Below are 25,685 nucleotides of genomic sequence, written 5' to 3' on the forward strand. Positions count from 1 at the left end.
TTCTCAGCTGGATCTCGGCTGCCCAGCAGCCACTCAGTATGGCCTTTTCCTTTGGTGTATTAGAACATAACTAGAGATGAGCGAACACCAAAATGTTCGGGTGTTCGTTATTCGTAACGAACTTCCCGTGATGCTCGAGGGTTCGTTTCGAACAACGAACCCCATTGAAGTCAATGGGCGACCAGAACATTTTTGTATTTCGCCGATGCTCGCTAAGGTTTTCATGTGTGAAAATCTGGGCAATTCAGGAAAGTGATGGGAATGACACAGTGACGGATAGGGCAGGCGAGGGGCTACATGTTGGGCTGCATCCTAAGTTCACAGGTCCCACTATTAAGCCACAATAGCGGCAAGAGTGGGCCCCCCCCCCTCCCAACAACTTTTACTTCTGAAAAGCGCTCATTAGCATGGCATACCTTTGCTAAGCACCACACTACCTCCAACAAAGCACAATCACTGCCTGCATGACACTCCACTGACACTTCTCCTGGGTTACATGCTGACCAACCGCCCCCCCTCCCCCCCACAGCGCACACCAAAGTGTCCCTGGGCAGCCTTCAGCTGCCCTCATGCCACACCACGCTCATGTCTATTTAGAATTGCGTCTGCCATGACGAGGGACCGCAGGCACACACTGCAGAGGTTGGCACGGCTAGGCAGCGACCCTCTTTAAAAGTGGCGGAGCGATAGCCCACAATGCTGTACAGAAGCAATGAGAAATATAATCCTGTGCCACCGCCATCAGGAGCTGCACACGTGGGCATAGCAATGGGGAACCTATGTGCCACACACTATTCATTCTGTCAAGGTGTCTGCATGCCCCAGTCAGACCGGGCTTTTTAATTCATAGACACAGGCAGGTACAACTCCCTATTGTGAAGTCCCTGTCGACCCACAGCATGGGTGGCTCCCTGGAACCCACCGGTGGTACACAGAAATATCCCATTGCATTGCCCAACACAGCTGAGGTAGTAATGTCGTGCTTAATGCAGGTGGGCTTCGGCCCACACTGCATGCCCCAGTCTGACTGGGGTTCTTTATAAGTGTACAGATGTAGTAAAAACTCCGTGTGCACCTACAGCATGGGTGGGTGCCAGGAAGCCACCGGCGGTACATAGAAATATCCCATTGCATTGCCCAACACAGCTGAGGTAGTAATGTTGTGCTTAACCCTTTCCAATCCAATTTGTATATGGTTTTCCTAGGGGGCTTACTCTTTTTCTGCCGTTATACAACGGCGCTATATGCTGGCTAAAGCCAGTACTGCATGAGCTGACACGTAGGATAGGCTCCGACAGCAGAGAGGCTGGCAATATACAGTAAGAGAACCCCGACGGACGTCTACCAACAACGGAGCTGTACAGCCTTAAACCCTAATGTCTTCACAGGTCACACAGTGGACTGGAAAGGGTTAATGCAGGTGGGTTTCGGCCCACACTGCATGCCCCAGTCAGACTGGGTTTCTTTATAAGTGGAAACAGATGCATTTATAATTCCCTGTGGACCCACTGCCTGGGTGGGTGCCAGGAAGCCACCGGCGGTACATAGAAATATCCCATTGCATTGCCCAACACAGCTGAGGTAGTAATGTTGTGCGTAATACAGGTGGGCTTCGGCCCACACTGCATGCCCCAGTCAGACTGGGGTTCTTTAGAAGTGTACAGATGTATTAAAAACTCCGTGTGCACCTACAGCATGGGTGGCTCCCTGGAACCCACCGGCGGTACACAAAAATATCCCATTGCATTGCCCAACACAGCTGAGGTTACGTCAGCTGTAATGCAGGTGGGCTAAAAATTAATTTGATTACACTGTAGGCGAGGGCCCACAAAAATTGCTGTATCAACAGTACTAATGTACATCCCAAAAATTGGCCATGGCCAGCCAAGAGGGCAGGTGAAACACATTAATCGCTTTGGTTAATGTGGCTTAAGTGGTAACTAGGCCTGGAGGCAGCCCAGTGTAACGAAAAATTGGTTCAAGTTAAAGTTCCAATGCTTTTAAGCGCATTGAAACTTATAAAAATTGTTCTGAAAAATTATTTGAGTGAGCCTTGTGGCCCTAAGAAAAATTGCCCGTTCAGCGTGATTACGTGAGGTTTCAGGAGGAGGAGCAGGAGGAGGAGGAGGAGGAATATTAGACACAGATTGATGAAGCAGAAATGTCCCCGTTTTGGATGGTGAGAGAGAACGTAGCTTCCATCCGCGGGTGCAGCCTACGTATTGCTTACGTATCGCTGCTGTCCGCTGGTGGAGAACAGAAGTCTGGGGAAATCCAGCCTTTGTTCATCTTGATGAGTGTTAGCCTGTCGGCACTGTCGGTTGACAAGCGGCTACGCTTATCTGTGATGATTCCCCCAGCCGCACTAAACACCCTTTCCGACAAGACGCTAGCCGCAGGACAAGCAAGCACCTCCAGGGCATACAGCGCGAGTTCAGGCCACGTGTCCAGCTTCGACACCCAGTAGTTGTAGGGGGCAGAGGCGTCACCAAGGATGGTCGTGCGATCCGCTACGTACTCCCTCACCATCCTTTTACAGTGCTCCCGCCGACTCAGCCGTGACTGGGGAGCGGTGACACAGTCTTGGTGGGGAGCCATAAAGCTGGCCAGGCCCTTAAAGACTGTTGCACTGCCTGGGATGTACATGCTGCTCGATCTACGCACATCCCCTGCTACCTTGCCCTCGGTACTGCGCCTTCTGCCACTAGCGCTGTCGGCTGGGAATTTTACCATCAGCTTGTCCGCAAGGGTCCTGTGGTATAGCAACACTCTCGAACCCCTTTCCTCTTCAGGAATCAGAGTGGGCAGGTTCTCCTTATACCGTGGATCGAGCAGTGTGTACACCCAGTAATCCGTCGTGGCCAGAATGCGTGCAACGCGAGGGTCACGAGAAAGGCATCCTAACATGAAGTCAGCCATGTGTGCCAGGGTACCAGTACGCAACACATGGCTGTCCTCACTAGGAAGATCACTTTCAGGATCCTCCTCCTCCTCCTCAGGCCATACACGCTGAAAGGATGACAGGCAATCAGCCGGTGTACCGTCAGCAGCAGCCCAAGCTGTCTCTTCCCCCTCCTCCTCATCCTCCTCATGCTCCTCCTCCTCCTCCTGTACGCGCTGAGAAATAGACAGGAGGGTGCCCTGACTATCCAGCGGCATACTGTCTTCCCCCGCCCCCGTTTCCGAGCGCAAAGCAGCTGCCTTTATGGTTTGCAGGGAATTTCTCAAGATGCATAGCAGAGGAATGGTGACGCTAATGATTGTAGCATCGCCGCTCACCACCTGGGTAGACTCCTCAAAATTACCAAGGACATGGCAGATGTCTGCCAACCAGGCCCACTCTTCTGAAAGGAATTGAGGAGGCTGACTCCCACTGCGCCGCCCAAGTTGGAGTTGGTATTCGACTATAGCTCTCCGTTGTTCATAGAGCCTGGCCAACATGTGGAGCGTAGAGTTCCACCGTGTGGGCACGTCGCACAGCAGTCGGTGCACTGGCAGCTTAAAGTGATGTTGCAGGGTGCGCAGGGTGGCAGCGTCCGTGTGGGACTTGCGGAAATGTGCGCAGAGCCGGCGCGCCTTTACGAGCAGGTCTGACAAGCGTGGGTAGCTTTTCAGAAAGCGCTGAACCACCAAATTAAAGACGTGGGCCAGGCATGGCACGTGCGTGAGGCTGCCGAGCTGCAGAGCCGCCACCAGGTTACGGCCGTTGTCACACACGACCATGCCCGGTTGGAGGCTCAGCGGCGCAAGCCAGCGGTCGGTCTGCTGTGTCAGACCCTGCAGCAGTTCGTGGGCCGTGTGCCTCTTATCGCCTAAGCTGAGTAGTTTCAGCACGGCCTGCTGACGCTTGCCCACCGCTGTGCTGCCACACCGCGCGACACCGACTGCTGGCGACATGCTGCTGCTAACACATCTTGATTGCGAGACAGAGGAGGAGGAGGAGGAGGAGGAGGAGGAGGAGGAGGAGGAGGAGGAGGGTGCTTTAGTGGAGGAAGCATACACCTCCGCAGATACCAGCACCGAGCTGGGGCCCGCAATTCTGGGGGTGGGTAGGACGTGAGCGGTCCCAGGCTCTGACTCTGTCCCAGCCTCCACTAAATTCACCCAATGTGCCGTCAGGGAGATGTAGTGGCCCTGCCCGCCTGTGCTTGTCCACGTGTCCGTAGTTAAGTGGACCGTGGCAGTAACCGCGTTGGTGAGGGCGCGCACAATGTTGCGGGAGACGTGGTCGTGCAGGGCTGGGACGGCACATCGGGAAAAGTAGTGGCGACTGGGAACTGAGTAGCGCGGGGCCGCCGCCTCCATGATACTTTTGAAGGACTCCGTTTCCACAACCCTATACGGCAGCATCTCAAGGCTGATGAATTTTGCGATGCGGACGGTTAACGTTTGAGCGTGCGGGTGCGTGGCGGCGTACTTGCGCTTGCGCTCGAACACTTGCGCAAGCGACGGCTGAACGGTGCGCTGAACTACACTGCTGGATGGGGCCGAGGACAGCGGAGATGAGGGTGTGGGTGCAGGCCATGAGGCGGTAGTGCCTGTGTCCTGAGAGGGGGGTTGCATCTCAGTGGCAGGTTGGGGCACAGGGGGAGAGGCAGGGGTGCAAACCGGAGGCGGTGAACGGCCTTTGTCCCACCTTGCGGGGTGCTTGGCCATCATATGTCTGCGCATGGTGGTGGTGGTGAGGCTGTTGGTGTTGGCTCCCCGGCTGAGCTTTGCGCGACAAAGGTTGCACACCACTGTTCGTCGGTCGTCAGGCGTCTCTGTGAAAAACTGCCAGACCTTAGAGCACCTCGGCCTCCGCAGGGTGGCATGGCGCGAGGGGGCGCTTTGGGAAACACTTGGTGGATTATTCGGTCTGGCCCTGCCTCTACCCCTGGCCACTGCACTGCCTCTTGCAACCTGCCCTGCTGATGCCCTTGACTCCCCCTCTGAAGACCTGTCCTCCTGAGTAAGCGTTGCACACCAGGTGGGGTCAGTCACCTCATCGTCCTGCTGCTCTTCCTCCGAATCCTCTGTGCGCTGCTCCCTGGGACTTACTGCCCTTACTACTACCTCACTGCAAGACAACTGTGTCTGATCGTCATCGTCCTCCTCACCCACAGAAAGTTGTTGAGACAGTTGGCGGAAGTCCCCAGCCTCTTCCCCCGGACCCCGGGAACTTTCGAATGGTTGGGCATCAGTGACGATAAACTCCTCTGGTGGGAGAGGAACCGCTGCTGCCCAATCTAAGCAGGGGCCCGAGAACAGTTCCTGGGAGTGCTCCCGCTCCTGAGCAGGTGTTATTGTAGTGGAGTGAGGAGGCTGGGAGGAAGGAGGAGCAGCAGACAGAGGATTCGGATTGGCAGCAGTGGACGGCGCAGAACTGCGGGTAGACGATAGGTTGCTCGAAGCACTTTCTGCCATCCAGGACAGGACCTGCTCACACTGCTCATTTTCTAATAACCGTCTCCCGCGTGGACCCATTAATTGGGCGATGAATGTGGGGACGCCAGAAACGTGCCTCTCTCCTAATCGCGCAGCAGTCGGCTGCGACACACCTGGATCAGGAGCTTGGCCTGTGCCCACACCCTGACTTGGCCCTCCGCGTCCTCGGCCGCGTCCACGTCCTCTAGGCCTACCCCTACCCCTCAGCATGCTGTATTACCAGTGATTTGATTTCACAGGCAGGAAATAAATTGGCGCAAGACTGCAGGCCAAATATAATTTTTGCCCTTTTTGGAAAACGAAAGGCCCCACTGCCTCTAGTGAATGAATTATCTAAGTTTAATAACTGTGCTGTGTCCCTGCTTATGTGTCACAGAACGTGAGGGTAGCAGAGTTATTATAACTCTGGCAGAGCAGGTATTTTTTTTCCCAATTAAGGAAAGCAAATGGCGAAGCCAGCAGTAAAGCGTAGCTGGGTGCGTATGATTTAGCACTGTTCTTCACGCAGCTCACACGTCTCCACCGCCCGTAAGGACGGACAGAGGCTGGACAAATAGATTTGTTTTCAGTTTTTTCCCACCAAAAGGCAGCACTGCGTATATTCTATGAACATGAGAAGTTTAATAACTGTGCTGTGTCCCTGCTTATGTGTCACAGAACGTGAGGGTAGCAGAGTTATTATAACTCTGGCAGAGCAGGTATTTTTTTTCCCAATTAAGGAAAGCAAATGGCGAAGCCAGCAGTAAAGCGTAGCTGGGTGCGTATGATTTAGCACTGTTCTTCACGCAGCTCACACGTCTCCACCGCCCGTAAGGACGGACAGAGGCTGGACAAATAGATTTGTTTTCAGTTTTTTCCCACCAAAAGGCAGCACTGCGTATATTCTATGAACATGAGAAGTTTAATAACTGTGCTGTGTCCCTGCTTATGTGTCACAGAACGTGAGGGTAGCAGAGTTATTATAACTCTGGCAGAGCAGGTATTTTTTTTCCCAATTAAGGAAAGCAAATGGCGAAGCCAGCAGTAAAGCGTAGCTGGGTGCGTATGATTTAGCACTGTTCTTCACGCAGCTCACACGTCTCCACCGCCCGTAAGGACGGACAGAGGCTGGACAAATAGATTTGTTTTCAGTTTTTTCCCACCAAAAGGCAGCACTGCGTATATTCTATGAACATGAGAAGTTTAATAACTGTGCTGTGTCCCTGCTTATGTGTCACAGAACGTGAGGGTAGCAGAGTTATTATAACTCTGGCAGAGCAGGTATTTTTTTTCCCAATTAAGGAAAGCAAATGGCGAAGCCAGCAGTAAAGCGTAGCTGGGTGCGTATGATTTAGCACTGTTCTTCACGCAGCTCACACGTCTCCACCGCCCGTAAGGACGGACAGAGGCTGGACAAATAGATTTGTTTTCAGTTTTTTCCCACCAAAAGGCAGCACTGCATATATTCAATGAATAATAACTGTGTTGTGGCCCTGCCTATACAATTCTTTCCCTGCAGTATCAATGGAGGGTGGAATGCTCTGCAGAGGCGATTTTGAGAAGCCCAAAAAAAATGCAGCACAGCTAACAGCAGCCTGGACAGTACTGCACACGGATAAATATGGCCCTAGAAAGGACCGTTGAGGTTCTTGAAGGCTACACTCACTCCTAACACTCTCCCTGCCTATGCAGCACTTCTGTCCCTAATGCCAGGTGCAACGGTCTGCAGAGGCGATTTTGAGAAAAAAAAAAATCCCACTGCTAACAGCAGCCAACACACAGCTATCAGTGGCCCTAATAAGGACCTTTGGGGGGTCTTGAAGCCTACACTAACTACCAATTCTTTCCCTACAGCAGCTCCGGTATAAACAGCACTGTCCCTCATCTAACTCACACGGCATCTGAGGCGAACCGCGGGAGGGGCCGACTTTTATATTAGGCGAACACCTGATCTCGCCAGCCACTCACAGCAGGGGGGTGGTATAGGGCTTAAACGTTGCAGGGGGAAGTTGTAATGCCTTCCCTGTCTTTCAATTGGCCAGAAAAGCGCGCTAACGTCTCAGGGAAGGAAGTGAAAGTAACCAGAACACCGCATGGTGTTCATTACGAATAACGAACATCCCGAACACCCTAATATTCGCACGAATATCAAGCTCGGACGAACGCGTTCGCTCATCTCTAAACATAACCCAACACACGTATGTCTTCTAGCTTACCAAGCAGCACCTCCCCATGTTCCTTCATAGCAGGGATCTTCCCAGCTTCCTGAATGATTGCTTCCGATGCCAATATTTCAGGCATAGACTCCAGTATGTTCCTCTGCAGTTCTGTACTTGGTATAAATAAAGAGCCCTCTTCTGAAATATGAGAATATACAGACATGAGAGCATGATGAAACCTTTGGCAAAATCTGTTCACAATTCATGGCTTGTGAAGAATACTTTCCATTTGGCAAAGACCTTGAAATTAGCAAATCGGTAAAGGTGCTTCTAAAATCCAGAAGCAGCACATATGAAATTAGTGGAAACGCTCTTAGATGCAATGACAGCCATCAGGTTTATCACCCAGCCATGATCCTTTAAGATCTATTACAAATTGATTAAAACAATAGCCACAATGTCATTGTGGAGGCCTTTACTGCGCTTAGGCTTAATGATTCTAGTTAAAAAAATAAATCGTTCAATGAGCAAATGTGAATGATAAACGTTTCCTTTAAATGTGAGCAAACAACCAAATGACTAACGAGAATTGTGCACTTTTCATTCAGTAGGACTAAAAATAATCATTGGCTCATTCCCTTATCAATGCGTTTAAACACTTTCCGCTCAGTGTATACATAGCTATGTAAAACAGTGAATGAGAAGTAAACGATTTGCAACGACGATCTGTCTGCCTAAACAGGCTGCACAAGCACGAACGTGTTAGCGCTGACATCACTCGTTCAAATGAGAATCGGCACGCCTAAAAGGAGCATTAGGCTGCGTCACCGCATGACATGCTGACTGCACATCAAAGCAGAGGCATCATGCACTTAATCTGTAAAGCAGATTAGCTGAAAACCGTCTTTTGCAGTAAAACATGTGGTTTTCAGTAGCAGTTTTGAAGTGCAATAAACATGCACATCAGAAATGCCCTAGGAATGTTGGGACGCAGCCCTAGGCTAGAGGCACACGGTTGTAATATGAGTTGCAGCCAGGAAACGCGGCTACAACTCATGTAAGACAGCATATAGACTCCAGTCCATGTGCTGCTTGATATGCATGTGCACGGCGTATTCATGGATATGCCACGATTATTTTTACACAGACCCTTGGTCCACGTGAAAAATCATGCATGCGTATAGCCTTATGGCCATGTGCGGTCCATTTAATAAGAGAACACACAGCTTGAAAATACAGCCATGTGCCCTTAGTCTTAAGCCCCATTTACACAACATTTCGTTTGAACGGATGTAACTTTTTTTTTTTTTGCATAGAAATGCTGAGCATTGTACAGATCCTCTTATTTCCCTCATTAGCTAAAGTAAACACTGTATATGTTGTTTGCTCAGGTGGGCGTGTGTTTATGCGAGGAATCTCTGGTCTGCAGGGTTTTAATTAGTGTGAGGCATTGTCTTCTGCTGGCATGAGTTAACAAGTAGCAATTGTGTTTTGGAAAGCAATTTCAAAGGCTGAAAGAATGCCATTTAAACTAAGGGAAAAGCAAAGGAACTAATGACCATTTTTATGCAGGCTGAAACTCTGTGATCAATAAATGAACAGTGCATGATGGCTTTGCATTTACATGTAACAATTATCATGCAAATTCGTTCATTTGAACTAATTTTGAGCGATCATTGCGTGTAAATGGGCCTTAACAGAGAATTATTGTCATGTTCGTCCTGGACTGCCAACACGAACAGGGTACAGGGAGCAGCCAAGAAGGAAGTTGAAAAGCGCTGGTACAGGTGGCTAGATGCAGAACAGACAGAGCACCACTGCAGGAGGGTAAAGGCCTGTATATTTCGACCGTGCAACGAAAATGCAAAATAAACTAAGGAAAATCCTTTCCCTGCAAACCCCTAACCCGGGAGGGAGCCCTGCCTGATCGGCGGGCCGATCGCTTCCGACAGGTGCAAGCCCACACTCATACCTAGGCCACTACAAATCCCAGGGAGCCCTGAACATACGAGGTACAGTGCAGGGAAATAAACAGAACAAGTACAGACAAACAGACACAAACAGGGACCAAACCAAAGTACCAGAGCCAGACACACAGCAGCTCCGAGCAGGCTGACTGCTCAGGGATTACTGGTAATTACTCGGCAACACCCAAGCAGCAAGGGCTGGATCTTATAGGGAGGAGGGAGAAGCCAATTGGCTGATAGACATGTCAATCACCAGCCACACCTCTCAGACTAAATAACCTAGACTAGAAAGCACATGAGCTGTTAACCCTGGCTAGTTTGGATAGAACCTACAGAAACTAGGTGTGCTGGCAAATAATTAAATAATTAACCATGTGCTGACAGAGACATGACAATTATCCAGTTAAGTCATTCTTCTATTTATACAGATTGCCAGAAATATCCGAACGTTATATATGACAAAGCATAATTTTTAGGCTTACCCAAAGCTTGTTCATATACTCCAGACACCAGATCAAACTTCTCTTGGATTATCAATGTCTTGGAGGTTAACAAGCTTGCAGACCCGACAGAGACTGAAGACGTGGAGGAGACAGAGGAACGGGTGTCTTCTTGACTGGTTTCTAAGATAGGGCTGTTAGATGGAAAGAGACAGTCACCCTTTGACAATAGACTACATTATACCTGAAATCTAATTCCGATTATAAATCATGTACCTTAGCTTCTTGGGGCACACCACTTGATGATAGGACTCTTCACACACAGGCGTCTTCTCACTAGGTGGCACTCTCCCCAGGTCTGAGGCCCCACTTTGCTCCAGCTCATCTTTAGTCTTCTGGAAAGGAGTCGATGCCAACTGTGCTGCTCTCATAAAGTCACATGTGTCCTCTGGGTCTGCAAATAAAGTTTTGTTTCTGTCTGAACCAGTCACAATGGTGTCCTCATTTAGGCGTTCAATATCATCCAAGGTGTCCTTCGAGAGACAAGCAAATCAACTTTTAGGTTAGGTTCACACAGTTCAGATTTTGCATGGGAATCTAAAGCGCTAAATCCACATCAAGTCATGCAGATTTTGAAGAGAACAAAAAAAAATAATCCAAGAGTAACCCGCAGCAAAACATTTCCTTTCAAATATATTGTGGATTTCGACTTCATTAGACTGGGTTCACACGGGGCGGAATTGCAGCGGAATTTCCACACAGCTATTGCGCCCATGGCTCCTAATTCCAGGATTAGACAGCAAAGTGGACGAGATTTTGCAAAAATCTCGTCCACACGCTGTGGCCAAGCCGTGTGGAAATAGCCATGTGGCGTGGAAAATAAAGACGCAGCATGTCAATTATTTTTTCATTTCCGCAGCGGCCTGTCTATGGGGAGAAATGGCCGCAGAGGAAATGCAGGCGACGAAACTGCTCCAAAACCCGCAGCTGAAGGCCACGGGTTTTGAAGCTGCGGAAATCTTGCAGTTTTTTGGTACGGCCATGCCATGAGATTTCTGTCCCGTGTGACCCCAGCCTTACAAAACAAATTTGCAATATAAACTGACCTGTACGCACTTACTCAGAATTCTAATTCAGATAATCTGACAAAGATCTCATTACTTTAGGGCTTCTTAAAATTAATATACCCCCAGTGCTGCATTTAAAGAGGTAGCACAGCCGAATTCTCATTGTTTAAGATATTGCAGTCCTATCTATACAACGGATATTGTAAAATGATTTCACGTTGAGGCCTCCTGCACACAAGCAGATTTACATTGCGAAATCCAAGGTCGGCATCTACACCCCAAATCCGCAGCAAATGCCATTCGTTACATGCGAAGTAAAAGCGATTCTTTCTGCACACTCGCAGAATCGAATTGCGATTTCCACAAGCAGAGAGAAAATTGCAACATGCTCCATTTTCGTGTGGATTGCGCACGGATGGCTTCCTTTAAAGTCAATGGAAGGGGTTTGACTCACGGTCCTTCCACTGACATTGTGGGAAGGTCGCGGAATCCGCATCATCGCCCAACCATGGTGCGGGCGGGGGGGAATATATTGAAAAATAAATCTGTACTGCGCATGTCTAACAGCAAACTGTCCGGACCATCCGCAGTACAGATTATTCATCCGAAATACAGGTACGCGTGGTCGCCGACTGGGCACAGGGTCGGATTCCGCTGTGGAATCCAACCCATTCATGTGCAGGCGACCTGAGTTGTGCCAAATTCAGCTGTGCGAAACCTATGAGTACAATCCACACCTGTGCATGAACCACTGGACAATTCTAAGAGATAAGAAGAACATACAGTGACGTGCTATGAGCAACAAGCAATAAGACTTACAGTAAGTGGGGCATGTGGTTTAGCAAGGGCTCTTGAAATAGGTGCCAGTGGGCGACGTTTGGGTGGGGGCATGCTATTCCGAGAGTCACTAGAAAAAGAAAGACAATGCATTAAAATACAGAAATGTAGTTATTTATAAAATTCAAATTACATCTTAGAATTCAAAATTCACTTCTACAATTCTGCCTCCTGATCAGCTAAAGATGACCATAAGCAGTCATTGAACGTCAGCCGAACCCATGGACCGTCTAATGTGTTCTGGCTCCCCTCTAGTGACAGCTCTAGGAAAGAAGAAGGGTTAAACATGTTGGAAATTTTCCTTTTTTCCTCCCCCGCTTTAAAAAAAAATGATGACTTCTTTATCTATCGACGTCGCTGTAGGAGGGCTTGTTTTTTGCGGGATGAATTGTATTTTTCAATTGTACTATTTAATGTACTGAAGAACTTTTTAAAAATTAAAAGTGGAGAGAACTGGGGGGGAAAAAAAAACAAAAAAAAACATTCCGCCATCTTTTGTTGTACTGCAACAAAAATGACAAGATAACTTTATTCTATGGGTCAGTGTGATTACTACGATACCAAACTCCATTTTCTGCGTTCAGTAGCTTTTTTATTTTTCCGTCGACATAGTTGTGCAAGGGCTCATTTTGTATGGTATCTCCAGTCATTTCTGTTGGTACCATTTTTGAATACATACGACTTTTTGATCGCTTTTTATTACATTTTTTCTTGTAGACAGGGTGACCAAAAAAAAAAATGCGTATTTCTAGCGTTCTTTATTTTTTTTTTTGGGGGGGGGGGGGGGCGAGGTTCACCATGCAAGATAAATAATGTGTTACTTTGATAAATCAGACTATTACGGATGCAGAGATACCAAATACATATTTTTTGCTTTATTATTTAGATTCTTTTATTGTAAATATTGAAAAAGGGGCGTTTTTTGAACTTTTATTTCTTTTTTAAATACTTAGTAAAACTTTGTTTTTATTTTTACATTTTCTTTTAGTCCCCAGGGGGGACCACAACTAGTGATACTTTGATCGCTCCTGCAGTAGGATATAATGCTATAGCATCACATCACACTGCATTCTGACAGGCAGTCTATCAAGCCACCCCACAGGAATGGCTTGAAAGGCGTACTGCCAAGACAGCACTGCGGCCTTTCAGAAGGCCCCCGGCTGTCATGACACATGGACGGCTCTCCTGATCTCACTGCGGGTTGGCCGTACGGGACCCCGAACATCGTTCGGGGGATTTAAAGGGGTTCTGACATGGATAATGTTTTTATGCTTTAACAGCCATTGTTCCCTGGTCTGTTTCCTGGGGGGGGGGGGGGGGTCATCTCCTGGCAGGCGCTGTTCTTCCTCTTCTTCCTCCACGAGCCACGCCGCTCCGGGATCGCGCGCATGCACAGTGGAGAGGTGCCCTCTGACAGGAGTCAGGACGGGCCGCGTCTCCACTGCGCACGCACAGAATCTTGGAGTTCAGCCAGGATGGACGAGCCGCTCATTTTGACCGCTCCTGCTCTGCTTCTACAAGCCACAGAAGAAGATGCCGGCTGGAAGGGACATGCCTGGCGACCGGTCCTGGCCAGGCAAGGTGAGTAATTTTTTTTTTTTTTTTAAGTGTCAGAACCCCTTTAAATGCCGCTGTCAGAATTGACAGCGGCATTTAAAGGGTTAACAGCGCCCCCCCCATAGGGGATATGGCCTAATATGGATCCCAGGAAATGGGAAACATAAAAACACGGGACTTTCCCCATTTATAGAAGAGTTGCTGACAGCATGGGTGGGACACGCGACCAAGGCAGGTTGGATAAAGAGGCCAGGACCACTGACCCCACTGGTGGGAAATATAGACATTCCAACATTTTACAACGGCTCTCCGCTGGTAAACCTTCTGGCAAGTGACTGGACAGAGGAAATCCCTAGAATTAAAAACATGCTTGAGGGAAGCAACAGTAAAACGCTAGGAGAGATCCTAGAAGGCAGGGACGCACCAGCTGGAGCATGGTTCCAATACCTCCAAATATGCCACTACATTGGGACATTAGGGGGACCAGCATCAATAGGAACAGACACGACACCCTTTGAAAACAAATTCATACTCAACAAAACTGTAAAGGGTAGGGTGTCAGAACTATATCAATTCTTGCTAGCAGAGAATAGCCAAGGAAATAGTGCTGTGCTGGAAAGAGTGGGAAAAGGAACTCGGGTGTTTCTCCCCCCCCCCCCCCCCCCCAAGGAGTCATGGAGGAGAGCCTACATTCTAACACACAAAACCACCATCTCGAGTAAATTACAGGAACTAAACTAGAAGATCCTGACAAGGTGGTACAGAACCCCCCGCGGGCTTGCCAGAGCCTTCCCACAATATCCAGATGTCTGCTGGAGATGCTTAAAAGAGAAAGGTACTTTCATCCATATTTGGTGGTCGTGCCCGATGATCTGCCTCCTTTGGCAAGAGGTCGGCGAGCTTTACTCATGGGTGAGTAGACAAAATATAAAACGGACCCCAGAAATAGCACTGTTGTTGATGTTCCCTGGTCCTTTGACACAAATCAAAAAAAAATCACTACTACGATTTTTTGTCATAGCTGTACGCCAAATAATTCCCAGGAAATGGAAATCCCCATCACCCCCCCACAAGAGTGATGTGGATCGAAGTACTAGATTACATCCAACATATGGAAGAAATATGTGCAAAGGACGAGAGAAGGCACAGCAATTACGTGACAACCTGGTCCATGTGGATCATGCTCCGTAACACACCAGAGCTGTCAACCTGGGTTACAAGTGGCACCATTCCCCGCAGACAAACTCAATCAGCCCGCCAAAATTAAGTCTTAAAACACCGGATGGTTACTTCAATGGTTAATAGGTTGGACCCCTGCCCCCCCCCCCCCCCACTCCCGTCACCCTTTCTTCTTATCCTTTCTTTTTTTCCCTCTTTCCTATCACTCCCCTTTCTCCAATTCTAAATAACAACTGCTGTTCTTTTCATAGATAGTTAAAACCAAGAAAACAATACAAAGACAAGTTTGTTCATTTATTCGGTTTAAGCTCTTGGCACATAAAGTGGACATAAAATAGTAATGCGATATCATCTGGCAATATTTGATGACATTTAATGTCAAATGCATGATTTTCTATAAAAATAAAAACACATTTTGAACCATAAAGGGTTAACAGCCCCAATCAGCTGCGCTGCTTGTCGGTACTGTTGCCCGCAGGTGTCAGTTGTAATAAACAGCTAATACCCGCGATGTATGGAGAGAGATAGCAGCTCTATCTCCCTCCATACACGTCCTGCAATGGCAGGACGTAAAAACACTATGGGGCCGTCAGTAAGAGGTTAAGGACGCGGCCCTTCTTTTTTTCCCTCCCCACTTAAAAAAAAATAATAAAAAAATCATAATTCTTATTTATCCTTCGACATAGTTGTGCGAGGGCGTGTTTTTTCTGGGACGTCCTTTAGTTTCTATAGGCACCATTTTGGAGAACATATGACTTTAAGAAAAAATGTCATAAAAAGCCATCATAGAGATAGAGGTGACCAAAAAAAGAGCAATTGTGACGTTTTGTTTTTTTTCTGCTGACAATGTTCACAGTGTGGGATAAATAATGTGTTTCTTTGTTAGATTGGACTTTTTTGGACTCAGTGATAAAAGAAATGTTTTTGGTGTTTTTATTCAGATTTTTTTATTAGAAATATGGGAAGAGGGTGGATTTTAAACTTTAATTACCTATTTATAAACAAAATAAAAACTTTTTAAAACTGATCTTTTCTTTGTAGTTCCCATAGAGACAAGAAACTGCTATATGATGTAATACCAAAGTTAAACTAGATAAACTGGGAACTTGGGTAGAAAAATAGCAAATGAAGTTCAATATTGATAAATGTAAGGTTATGCACATGGGCAGGAGAAACAGATGTCACAAATATACACTAAATGAGTTACTGCTTGGGAAAAGGGTTATGGAAAAAGACCTGGGGTTGCTAGTGGACTGCAGATTTAACTGGAGCAATCAATGCCAGTCAGCTGCTGCAAAAGCAAGTAAAGTCTTGGGGTGCATTAAAAACTGAATTTTTGGTATAGCTTAACGTAAAATCACTTTCTCGTCACGTTCATTGGGGAACACAACAACACCTTGGGTATAGCTTCTGCCACTAGGAGGCGACACTAAGCATTAAAGTGTTAACTCCTCTCACTAGTTATACCTCTCCTGGAGGCATGAGCTAGCTCAGTTTGTATGCAAGCAGTAGGAGCAGCCAGTAGGATACGAGAAAAATAGTTAATAAATAACAATGCTTAAAAACTATAACTCATTCTACCACCGTGTGCGACCGCACTGAGTCACTCCAACCAAGGAGGAGTCCATGTTCTAGTCCTGATACCATACTGGGTGGGTGCTGTGTCCCCCAATGAACGTGACGAGAAAGTGATTTTACGGTAGGTTATACCAAAAATCCTGTTTTCTCGTCCGTATCATTGGTGGGAAAATATAAGAAGCTGCAGGTGTAAGAAGCTCAATACGCTTTTCAACTGCAATGGCGTAAACAGATGGCTCGACATCCAGCATACTCAGAGATGGAGCAGGAAGAGCCTGGTAAAGCGGTGCCATCTAGCGGGAGAGAAACACCTTATGAGGAGCTCCCGATGAGGCACACGCTATCCGAGTAATATGTGCCGTAACACGGCCCTGTAACCCTGTACTGCTGCAGAGCAGAGTTGGTACGAGGAGACCACCTTGGAGTCCAAGGATATGACTTGTGTTGTCAGGAGGACCAGCAGAGAGCTAGGGCGACTGAAGAATGCTACTAGAGGTAAACCTGTGCAGTCAGACAGAGCCACCGGTGATCGGCACGTCTCTAAAACGAGCCGCCATAAATAAAAGTGTTCACCGAAGTCTTCATTGAAGTGGATCCAGAGACCACTTGCTGTGAGGGAATATGCAACAAGTGGATAACGATCTAGTCCTGATGACACAACGACCGTAGAAAAGTACACCTGATAGAGCCTCCTGCTCGGAAGGTAGACTGATAGCCAAGGCAAGCTGTATGTGATCTTAGGGCGCGAAACAAATTTGTCCGTAACACCTTCTGTACAAATAAGCAACCAGAAAAGAGCTGTGGTGTCATCAGCGGCAATGGAGCTGAAAACTTTAGAGCACTGGGGCCTTCTAGCAGTCGATCTGGTTGGACGGCAGCCACCACCGAAATCCAGACTGTAAACACCGCCTTCCTAGTCCCGTCATGAGGAAGAAAACTGAGCAATTCCAAATGCCAAAGCAAAAAACACCCGTTGCGGTTCCCAATCGTGTCTGGTCAGAGCCACATGATGACCATGGCCGGAAAGCTGGTGAGGAGGCTCACATTTTCCCCGGGTCGACTGTCTTGTAGCAGTCGTACGGACAGGTGACTCCCGTCAGAATGTGGGGTACCCAGAACCCTGACACCGCTGTTTGGCCCAAGGCCACCCACCTGAAGAGCGGCATGGCCCAGATGCTGCGTATCCCGACAACCCCCACACGCGATGTTGGTTGTCTTGGTAGCTGTAGGGTGAAAAGGACTTGTACCAAGAGGATCTTCGGCCCGTCCCATCCAGACATCCTGTCGTTAAATGACCGTACCGCTGTAGAACGGTAAGAAACTGTGACACTGTCCACAGTGGCCACCTCCTGCTGAAGCCTATGGATTTTCAAAGAAGTCCAGCCTTGGGAATGGCGACTTTTTGGGTAGTCAATGAGGGTTGGCCGTTTACAAGATGTCGGAGCAAGCGCGTGACTATCAGGCACTAGAAAGGTTGACGTTACGGCAATATTGCACAATACGTGAATCTTGCTGGCCGCCCTGTAGAAACATCGGGAGTAGGGAGATTTAAGAATAGAAGGCAGTATAAGTGTATACTGTTCCACAGCTTTCTACAAGCAACAATGAAGGAGGAAATAGCGCAGGAGGATCGCTGCATGATTCCAGATCCATCTGGTTGAAAAGCTCTGGTTATCGGACAGCGCTGCATAAGGCGAACTCCAAAACTCAACCAGACCTGTGCGGAGCCAAAAACTCACAGCACTGGTGTCTCCACACCATACTGGTTGTAGAGAGCCTGTGTCAAATGAGAGGACCGTGACAAATGGCATCTGCGTCCAGAGATGATAAAACCCAGGACCAGTAACTCCAGAGACATAGCCCACGGGTGTCAGACACGGCCAAACTAAAAACTCACCGTAGATGGAAAGCTTAGTTGCTAACTTCCCACACGATTCGTCCCGCCAGAAATAAAAATGACCCGGTTGGAGCAAAGTTGTTGAAGAATCGTAGCAAATGTTCTGCTGATGCAAATGCACCCACCTAAAGGAAGGTGCGTCAGCCATAGAGCGAATTGACTGACGTCAAAAGAGACACGAGAGGATGCATTACATTCCAACTCCTCGGCTTAGTGAAGCAGTTGTTGGACAGGTTCCAAGTTGGACCAGAACCCTACACAGTGTACCTGCATAGGAAAAAAATCTGTGGAGAATGCTCAAGGAGTGTAGGTGAAGACCACTCTTAATTATAGAGTACTGCTTACGGCAACAGCACGGCCATCCATAATTGAGGAGAATTCGTGACCCGTTATGCAGCCAAATTCGGTTTCACATGGGATTCCGTCCCAACAGATCACATTCCCGCATCCCAGACACCATAAATGACCCACAGCCACCAGGCCATGGCTGATGGAACTAGCTGTTTTGGTTCGAACCGAACACGGTTATTCGTAGGACAAGATATTCTCTATCTGAATATAATCTCATACTGTAGCGAGAGTGCAATAGTATGTGGCTCTGGCTGACCCCTGTCCACATCATCCTGGACTCAGACACTGTGCTAAGCTGCCTGCAGGGAACTGCTGGAGGATGCGGAGCGAAGTCTCTGCTGAACACCTGTGCACAGTACTATTTTATATGGAAGGTACCACAAGTCTCAGCAAGCCCGGAGCCATGCTGACAACCAGTTTGAACAATGTTGACCGTAAGACGAGATATTCTCAGCTGGATGTAGATCTCGTACTGTAGTCAGAGCACACATAGTATGTGGATCTGGCCAGCCCTGTCCGTGTGTCATCCTGGATACAGACACTGCATCCAGATTCACGCTGATTAAGATTTCCTGTGACATGGGAACACCGGCCGTCTTGCAAATCACAACAGGGACTGTTTTCGCGGCAGCTGCACGATGCATGATGACATTGACAGCGACAACTGCGCACTAGGCCCAAGGTGCATGGCCAACATAAACAGAGTCCGCACGGGGCAAAATGCATAAGGAATGCATTTCTGCGTAAAGTGGCTGCAGACGGGTTAGACAGACCGGAGACCGCTGCAGCAAGGGAACGTGCCCATTTGGGTTGGACCACCTGGCAATTGGAGCGGTAGGGGGAACTGAAGGGTCGCTAAGGAAACCTGCCGATGATGGGAAGCAGTCTGTTCACACTGACTGCATGCAATTTTGTGTTACAGCAAGCACAGGCGAAACGCGTGGCTCTGGCTGTAGTCTATCCCGGAAACTCCCAGTCTAGGGTCGGACATGGCGTTCACACAATACCGCTGGGGGGGGGGGGGGGGGGGGGGGTAATCGCTGCGAGGGGCTGCAAGAGAGGCACAGCGCAGGGGGAAGATGCCTCAGGCAGGGCTTACCCAATCCACAGGGACACGGATCACAGCTGGAGCCTCTAGATTGTATAAGCGCTCTGCCAGTGCAGTTGCAGCCTTGGTGTCTGAGACGACGAGGGTCGGGAACGCCATCTGTGCTCCATAGGTAGAGCACCCAGACGGTGAAAAGCCCTTAATGCTCCTTTTGGTAACATGCAATCAGGGAGATGGGATAATAACTCCACAGTGCCACCTATGGGGGCAGCATTCCCTAAATAACAGGCAGAAGAAAGGGGGAGGAGAGTGAGCTGGCACAGCCAGCACCAGAAGATGGGAGGCCTTGGTTTCCAGGGTCCTACTTCAAAGTTCCCGCGCTCACAGACTGGGCGTGGTCTAAGCAGGCCCAAGCCGGGACCTCAATTTGAAACTACCTCCCTGCACTTAGGCCGCCTTCACACGAGCGTGACGGGCTCCGCCGCGGAATATTCTGCAGTGAAGCCCGTCACGGCGCCCCCCAGAGACCCCATACTTACCAGCGGAAGATAGCGTGAAGACGCTTCCCCGCCCACCGCCGTCGCGTCATGTGACACGCCCACCGCATCACATGACGCGGCCGGCCGCGTCATATGACGCGGCGGCGGTAGGCGGGAAAGCGTTTTCACGCTATCTTCCGCTGTGTTACAGCGGGAGATAGCGTGAACGGACGGCTTCCATTGACTGCAATGGAAGCCGTCAGCGCGTACACCCGCGGCAAATAGAGCATGCTGCGGGTGAGGACGGGAGATTTCACGGTGCGAAATTCCGCAGTGGAATTCCGCATCGTGAGCATTGAGCTATTAGGTTCAATAGAACCTAATAGCAGGGGGCAACGCAGCGGATTTTTGCCGCGAATTTACGCGGCATAAATCCGTTCGTGGGAAGGAGGCCTTACTGTCCAGGGGGGAGCCGCTGCTGCCTCCGCAGTGACGCCTCGCCCTGGCTTCCTTCAGGAAGCCATAGCAGGCCCGCCAGGGGCCTACCAGGCCGCCTACAGGGCCATAGTTAAGTGGGTCCTGGTAGACCCGAAAGCCGGGGCCTAAATTTAGCAGCGGCCTGCCTAGCGAGGCGCGACCGCTGGACAGAACGCCCGCGGGGACTCCTGCCCTAAGCAGCAATTAAAGCAGGCCTAGAAGGCCCAAAAGGCGGTGGCCTAGAGTAACAGCCCTGGTAACACGGCACTTGCCGCGCCACCACTGGTCGTAGGAGGGAGTTGCCAGGAGGAAAAAAGTGGGGGAGACAATCTCCTCACCACGCCTGACCTGAACAGGTCCCCCTTCCAGAGAAGTGCCTGCCGACATGAAGATGGGGAAGAAATGGCTTCTGCCCCTGCCGGCAGTGTGCTACACTCCGAGGGGGAAGGAGGATGGGAGAGAAGAGGGGACAAAGGGAGAGGATGATACTTACCTCCTGTATACTCACCCCTTTAACACTTTTATGCTTAGTGTCGCCTCCTAGTGGCAGAAGCTATACCCAAGGTCATGCTGTGTCCCTCATGATATGGACGAGAAAGAGGTATAGGGGGTGAGGGACGAAAACTATATTCTTCCACTATACAAGGCATTTGTCAGGCCTCACATGGAATACTGTGTACAGTTCTGGACACGGGTGCTCAGGAAAGATGCAACTAAACTAATAAACGGAATGTGAGGACTGGAATACCCAGAGAGGCTATCAAAATTGGGATTATTTACCCTGGAAAGTAGACGGTTAAGGGTCGATCAAATAACTATGTATAAATACATTAGGGGACAATACAAGGATCTCTCCCATGATCTGTTTATACCCAGGGGGAGGAGAGGTGGAAACAGGCTGACCTGGATGGACATTTGTCTTTTTTTCAGCCTAGTCTACTATATTACCATAGTATTACATTATACTGTAATCTGACAGACAATCTGCCATAGCAGCCCTGGGGGCTGTAAAAAGGCCATAGCAACTGCAGTGGTGCCCTTTAAATGCCGCTGTCAGAATTGACAGCGGCATTTAAAGTGTTAATAGCTGTGAACAGTGGGAGCGCTGATTACAGCTATTGCAGGTGGGTGTCAGCTATGAGAAACAGCCAGCACCCGCATTGTATGCAGCAGGTATCAACCCCAATCCCCCTCCATACAAAGCCCGAACCTCCATGACGTAACTGTCCGTCGTGAAGGGAGATAAACCGCTGCTAGAGATGTCCGATAACGGTATATTCACCTTCCCTATTAAGAACAAATGCATGTCCATGTCTAGGGAAAGGGGGATGGAATAGCTGTCAGTCAAACAGACATTAGGTCGACAGCTGTTTAAAGATGTATGGCCACCTTAAGCATCATGCTCACTAGTTTCAATCCCTAGTGTATCAGATGGCCTTTGAGGATCTGAATATACGTACTTTGCACGCACAAGCATAAATATTACACAAATAAGTGTCCAGTTACATTCTATTGCAGATTTAGCAGTAGACGCGACAATATTACTAGCTAGTCTTCAAATTCTCCTATGCAATGCAAATACATATACAGTTGTATCAACCAAAATCTTCCAATGAAAGGTCATTCTTAGATTTTCTATGGCAAAGACAGGTATAAAAATGGGGGTAACATTTAATATTAAATGTCATGATCCTAAGTCAACCAGTGCCAGTATAAATTATTGGCATACTATACGCACATCGTAAAGAAGTGTTCCAGGAAAAATATTACCTCAGGATAGGTCATCAATATTTAATTTGCCGGGATGCCAAGTGGCGGACCCTGACCAATCAGCTGAGCGGGCGCCCACTTTTAGTGTGGTCACACACTGCTTTGACCCCTGTGTAGGGACTGGCACAGCTCTCATTGAAATCAGTGGGAACCCAGGATGCAGTTTCAAGCTCCGGCCAGTACACTTTGATCAGAGCAGCAGCTTCCGGTCTGAGCCCTGTGAGTAGCAGCCCTGACAGCAAGTGCCCAGGATGCTGAGAGGTGCATGCCAGTCAGTCAATAAAATATTGATGACCTATCCTGAGAATGAATCATCAAAAGTATTTTGCCCTTAAAAATGGGTTGTTCTATTTGGACCACCCCTATCCATATGCCATACAAGAACGCCCCACACTACCCCTGCTTTGGTTGCTTCCCCAACAATATCAACTGCAAGCCCCAATGGCAATTACCAAGCTGTTATTTATGTAAACCAATGATAAAGTCACAAATCACTTGTCGCTAATTTAAGGAAAGTGGAAACCCAACCTTCGACTACTGAAACTATCTCACTGCAATCCTATAAAAAGAAATACAGATTAAAATAATAAAGTGAATTAATGGTGATTTCCACTTACATGTCAGGCTCCGTTTCACAGGTCTCATCAAATATAGCGAATGGCACACTAGAGGACTGCGCCGGAGAAGATTCTGTGGCAGAATGGACAGACTATACACAGTTAAGCCAGTTGCCATACACCAAGCATCAATATTAGGAAGTCTATGAGATGCCGAAACTTTATAGCATATTGAAATGTTAGATATAATTCTGTATTTTAAGAGACTGTCACGACAAAGACAATACGTATATGTTTTATACTCTCCAATCATCTTTTAACCCCTTGAGTGGCGGGTTTCCAACCACCCTGTCGTGCCCACCAGGGCAGGTTTTTTTTAAAATAGTCTAATCATTGAATTTCAACTAATTTTGCAGTTGCGTCTCAAGAGCCATAACTTTTTCATTTTTCCATTGACATGGCCATATAAGGGCTTGTTTTTTGCGGGACAAGTTGTGATTTTTTTTAAACAGGGGGGAGGAAAAAAAGAAATGAGGAAAAAAAGGGGCCATGTTATTAAGGGGTTAAATAATGTATTAACTTCCTTCTCTGGGTCATTACGACGCACGGATACCACATGTGTGATTGTATTTTTGATTTTTTACAAAGTAAAGGGAGACAAGTGTTTTTATTTATTTTTTTTTGTCCCTTTAGGGACCCATCAGGACCCCCAGATCCCATTCCGGGGGTCCGATGTTGACAGCCCTTTACATGCTGCAGTGACAGCCCTTTACATGCTGCAGTCGCATAGACTGCCGCATGTAAAGGGTTAACACAGCAGAGATCGGATGTTTTCTCTGATCTCTGCTGTAAGAGCTGGTACCTAGCTGTCCTCTCACAGCCAAGCACCAAGCTCTCCCTGCCACAGAGACCATCGGCTTGCTTCTGACAAGCCGATTGTCTCTATGGCAACCTGTAAACAAAGCAGGAGATTGCCGGCATATCGGCAATATCTTCTGCTGGTTTTTCAAAGCCCTTGCTTTGTTCTCTGTGGGACTGTGCAGGCAGAGCACACTGCTACAGCTTGTGGCATTGTGCTCTGCAGCTCCCATAGTGATACATAGCCCGGAAATCTTCCGGGCTATGTCGCTATGAGCAGTGGAGCTCGTCCCGGAAAATTTCCGGGCGTGCCACTCAAGGGGTTAATACTGTATTTTCACATGGATACATTATATTTAGATGGTGATTGTATACTTTCAGACTGACAATGAACGCCTTAAAGAAGCCTTTTACTCACCTACACAGCCAAGTTTGTTTTCAGCCACCAATAGGATTTCAGTGCTTGACATGTAAGGGAATAACTCAAATCATTAATAGTTCCAAATGACTAAGTATTACTAATAATACTAACAGGGACTTAGTATGACAGTAAAGCAAAACACAATAGTAATATATCACAAGGTAATGGTGCTTGGGTATGTAAACTTGGTGGTGATCCTAGTTACTTGGTAGCATCATTTAGCCTCATAGTCACCTGGGTCATCAATATCTGGAAGGCTGCTGCTCAGGACTACCCATCAGCTGTCTGAAGAGGCTGTGGCACTAAGAAGAGCATCACAGCCTCTTCAGTACCTACCAGTCAGTGCACAGTATGTAGTGGCTGTGCTTGGAATAGCAGCTCAGTCCCATTCATGTGAATGCTCAGAGGCCACAAGATCAATTATTATGACATCACTGGCTTGAGAAGAAGCCGTGGTCCTCACTCGACTGCCACGGCCTCTTCAAACTGCTCATAGGTGAGGGTCCCAAGCAGCGGATCCCCACCAATCTGATATTGATGACCTATGCTAAGGATAGGTTATCAATATTAGAGTTTTAACTATATAAACTAAAGCAATGAAGTTTAGAACTGTTACATTTTATGAATATAATGAGGTTAATAAAGTAGGTATCACAAAAACAATGTCTGAGTTAATGCTAACCTTCTGTAGTGACTAAACAGTCATATTACATGTTTATAAACACTTGCCTCGTTACCGTAGAAGCAGTAACATTACGTTCCACAGATGCTGCATCAACTTCTGTGTTTTGGGGAGACTGATCTATGGACATCGCTTCTTGCTCAGATTTGATTTCATCATCACAATATATTTTAAAGGACACCTCAGACTGCAAGGAAGAGATAAGTCATCATCATAGATGCCTAAGACACAACCAGCTTGGTAAGCATCGAATATCTATTCTGTAAAATGTGGGGTCATCAAAGGAGAACCTTCTCTAAAAAGGTTCGCTCTGTACCACATAAATTTCTTACCTGCCGTGTGAAAAGAAAAATCCTACCTTGTATATAGAATTGATCTTAAAGGAAGTTTTCCAGGCCTTTTGTATTGATGACCTATCCTTAGAATAGGCAATATCAGAATGGAGAAGGCCCGATTCCAAGCACTCCCACCAATCAGGGGGCCATGGTACTCTGTCAAGCACCACATTCCCTTCACGGCTTATCAAGCACGTTGTCATATATTTCGTAGATGGTTCAAGTGAACGGGGACAAGCTGCAATATCAGCTGCTACAAAAATGTACAGGGCTGTACATGGTAATCAACAAAAGAGGACACTAGACTTTTGGTCAGCCAATTGCAGAAGCTCAGAGTTGGACCTCCACAGATTTGACAATGATGGCTTATCCTAAGGATAGATCTTCAATATTAAAAAGTCTTGGAAAACCCTTTTAAATACAAACCTCAAGTCTGTCAGAAATACAGGATGGCACCAGATCACCCTGTTCCACCACTAAGGAAGGAGAACAGAGCAGCCCTAATTTCTAGTGCCAGTCCTACCTTCAGAAGAAAAGGAGGATCAGATGAGCTGCAACTCCTCTGTGATCCACCAGCTAGAGGGTTCCCTCCGTAACAGCAAGATCCTAATCGGAGCACT

General features: G+C 47.9%; 1 protein-coding gene across 1 annotated transcript in view; it reads right to left on the minus strand.

Moving 5' to 3' along the window:
- Positions 1-25,685, minus strand: part of BUB1B (BUB1 mitotic checkpoint serine/threonine kinase B) — a 51,650-nt gene that overhangs the window by 11,841 nt on the left and 14,124 nt on the right. Inside the window, exons 11-17 of the mRNA XM_066608522.1 lie at positions 24,778-24,917; positions 24,046-24,089; positions 22,830-22,902; positions 11,859-11,946; positions 10,249-10,505; positions 10,015-10,166; positions 7,623-7,763 (exon numbers count right to left, since the gene is read on the minus strand). Of these exons, the coding sequence (XP_066464619.1) occupies positions 7,623-7,763; positions 10,015-10,166; positions 10,249-10,505; positions 11,859-11,946; positions 22,830-22,902; positions 24,046-24,089; positions 24,778-24,917 (895 nt within the window). The remainder of the gene's footprint in view (positions 1-7,622; positions 7,764-10,014; positions 10,167-10,248; positions 10,506-11,858; positions 11,947-22,829; positions 22,903-24,045; positions 24,090-24,777; positions 24,918-25,685) is intronic.

The sequence above is a fragment of the Eleutherodactylus coqui genome, chromosome 6, assembly GCF_035609145.1.
Source record: "Eleutherodactylus coqui strain aEleCoq1 chromosome 6, aEleCoq1.hap1, whole genome shotgun sequence".
Classification (NCBI taxonomy): Eukaryota; Metazoa; Chordata; class Amphibia; order Anura; family Eleutherodactylidae; genus Eleutherodactylus; species Eleutherodactylus coqui.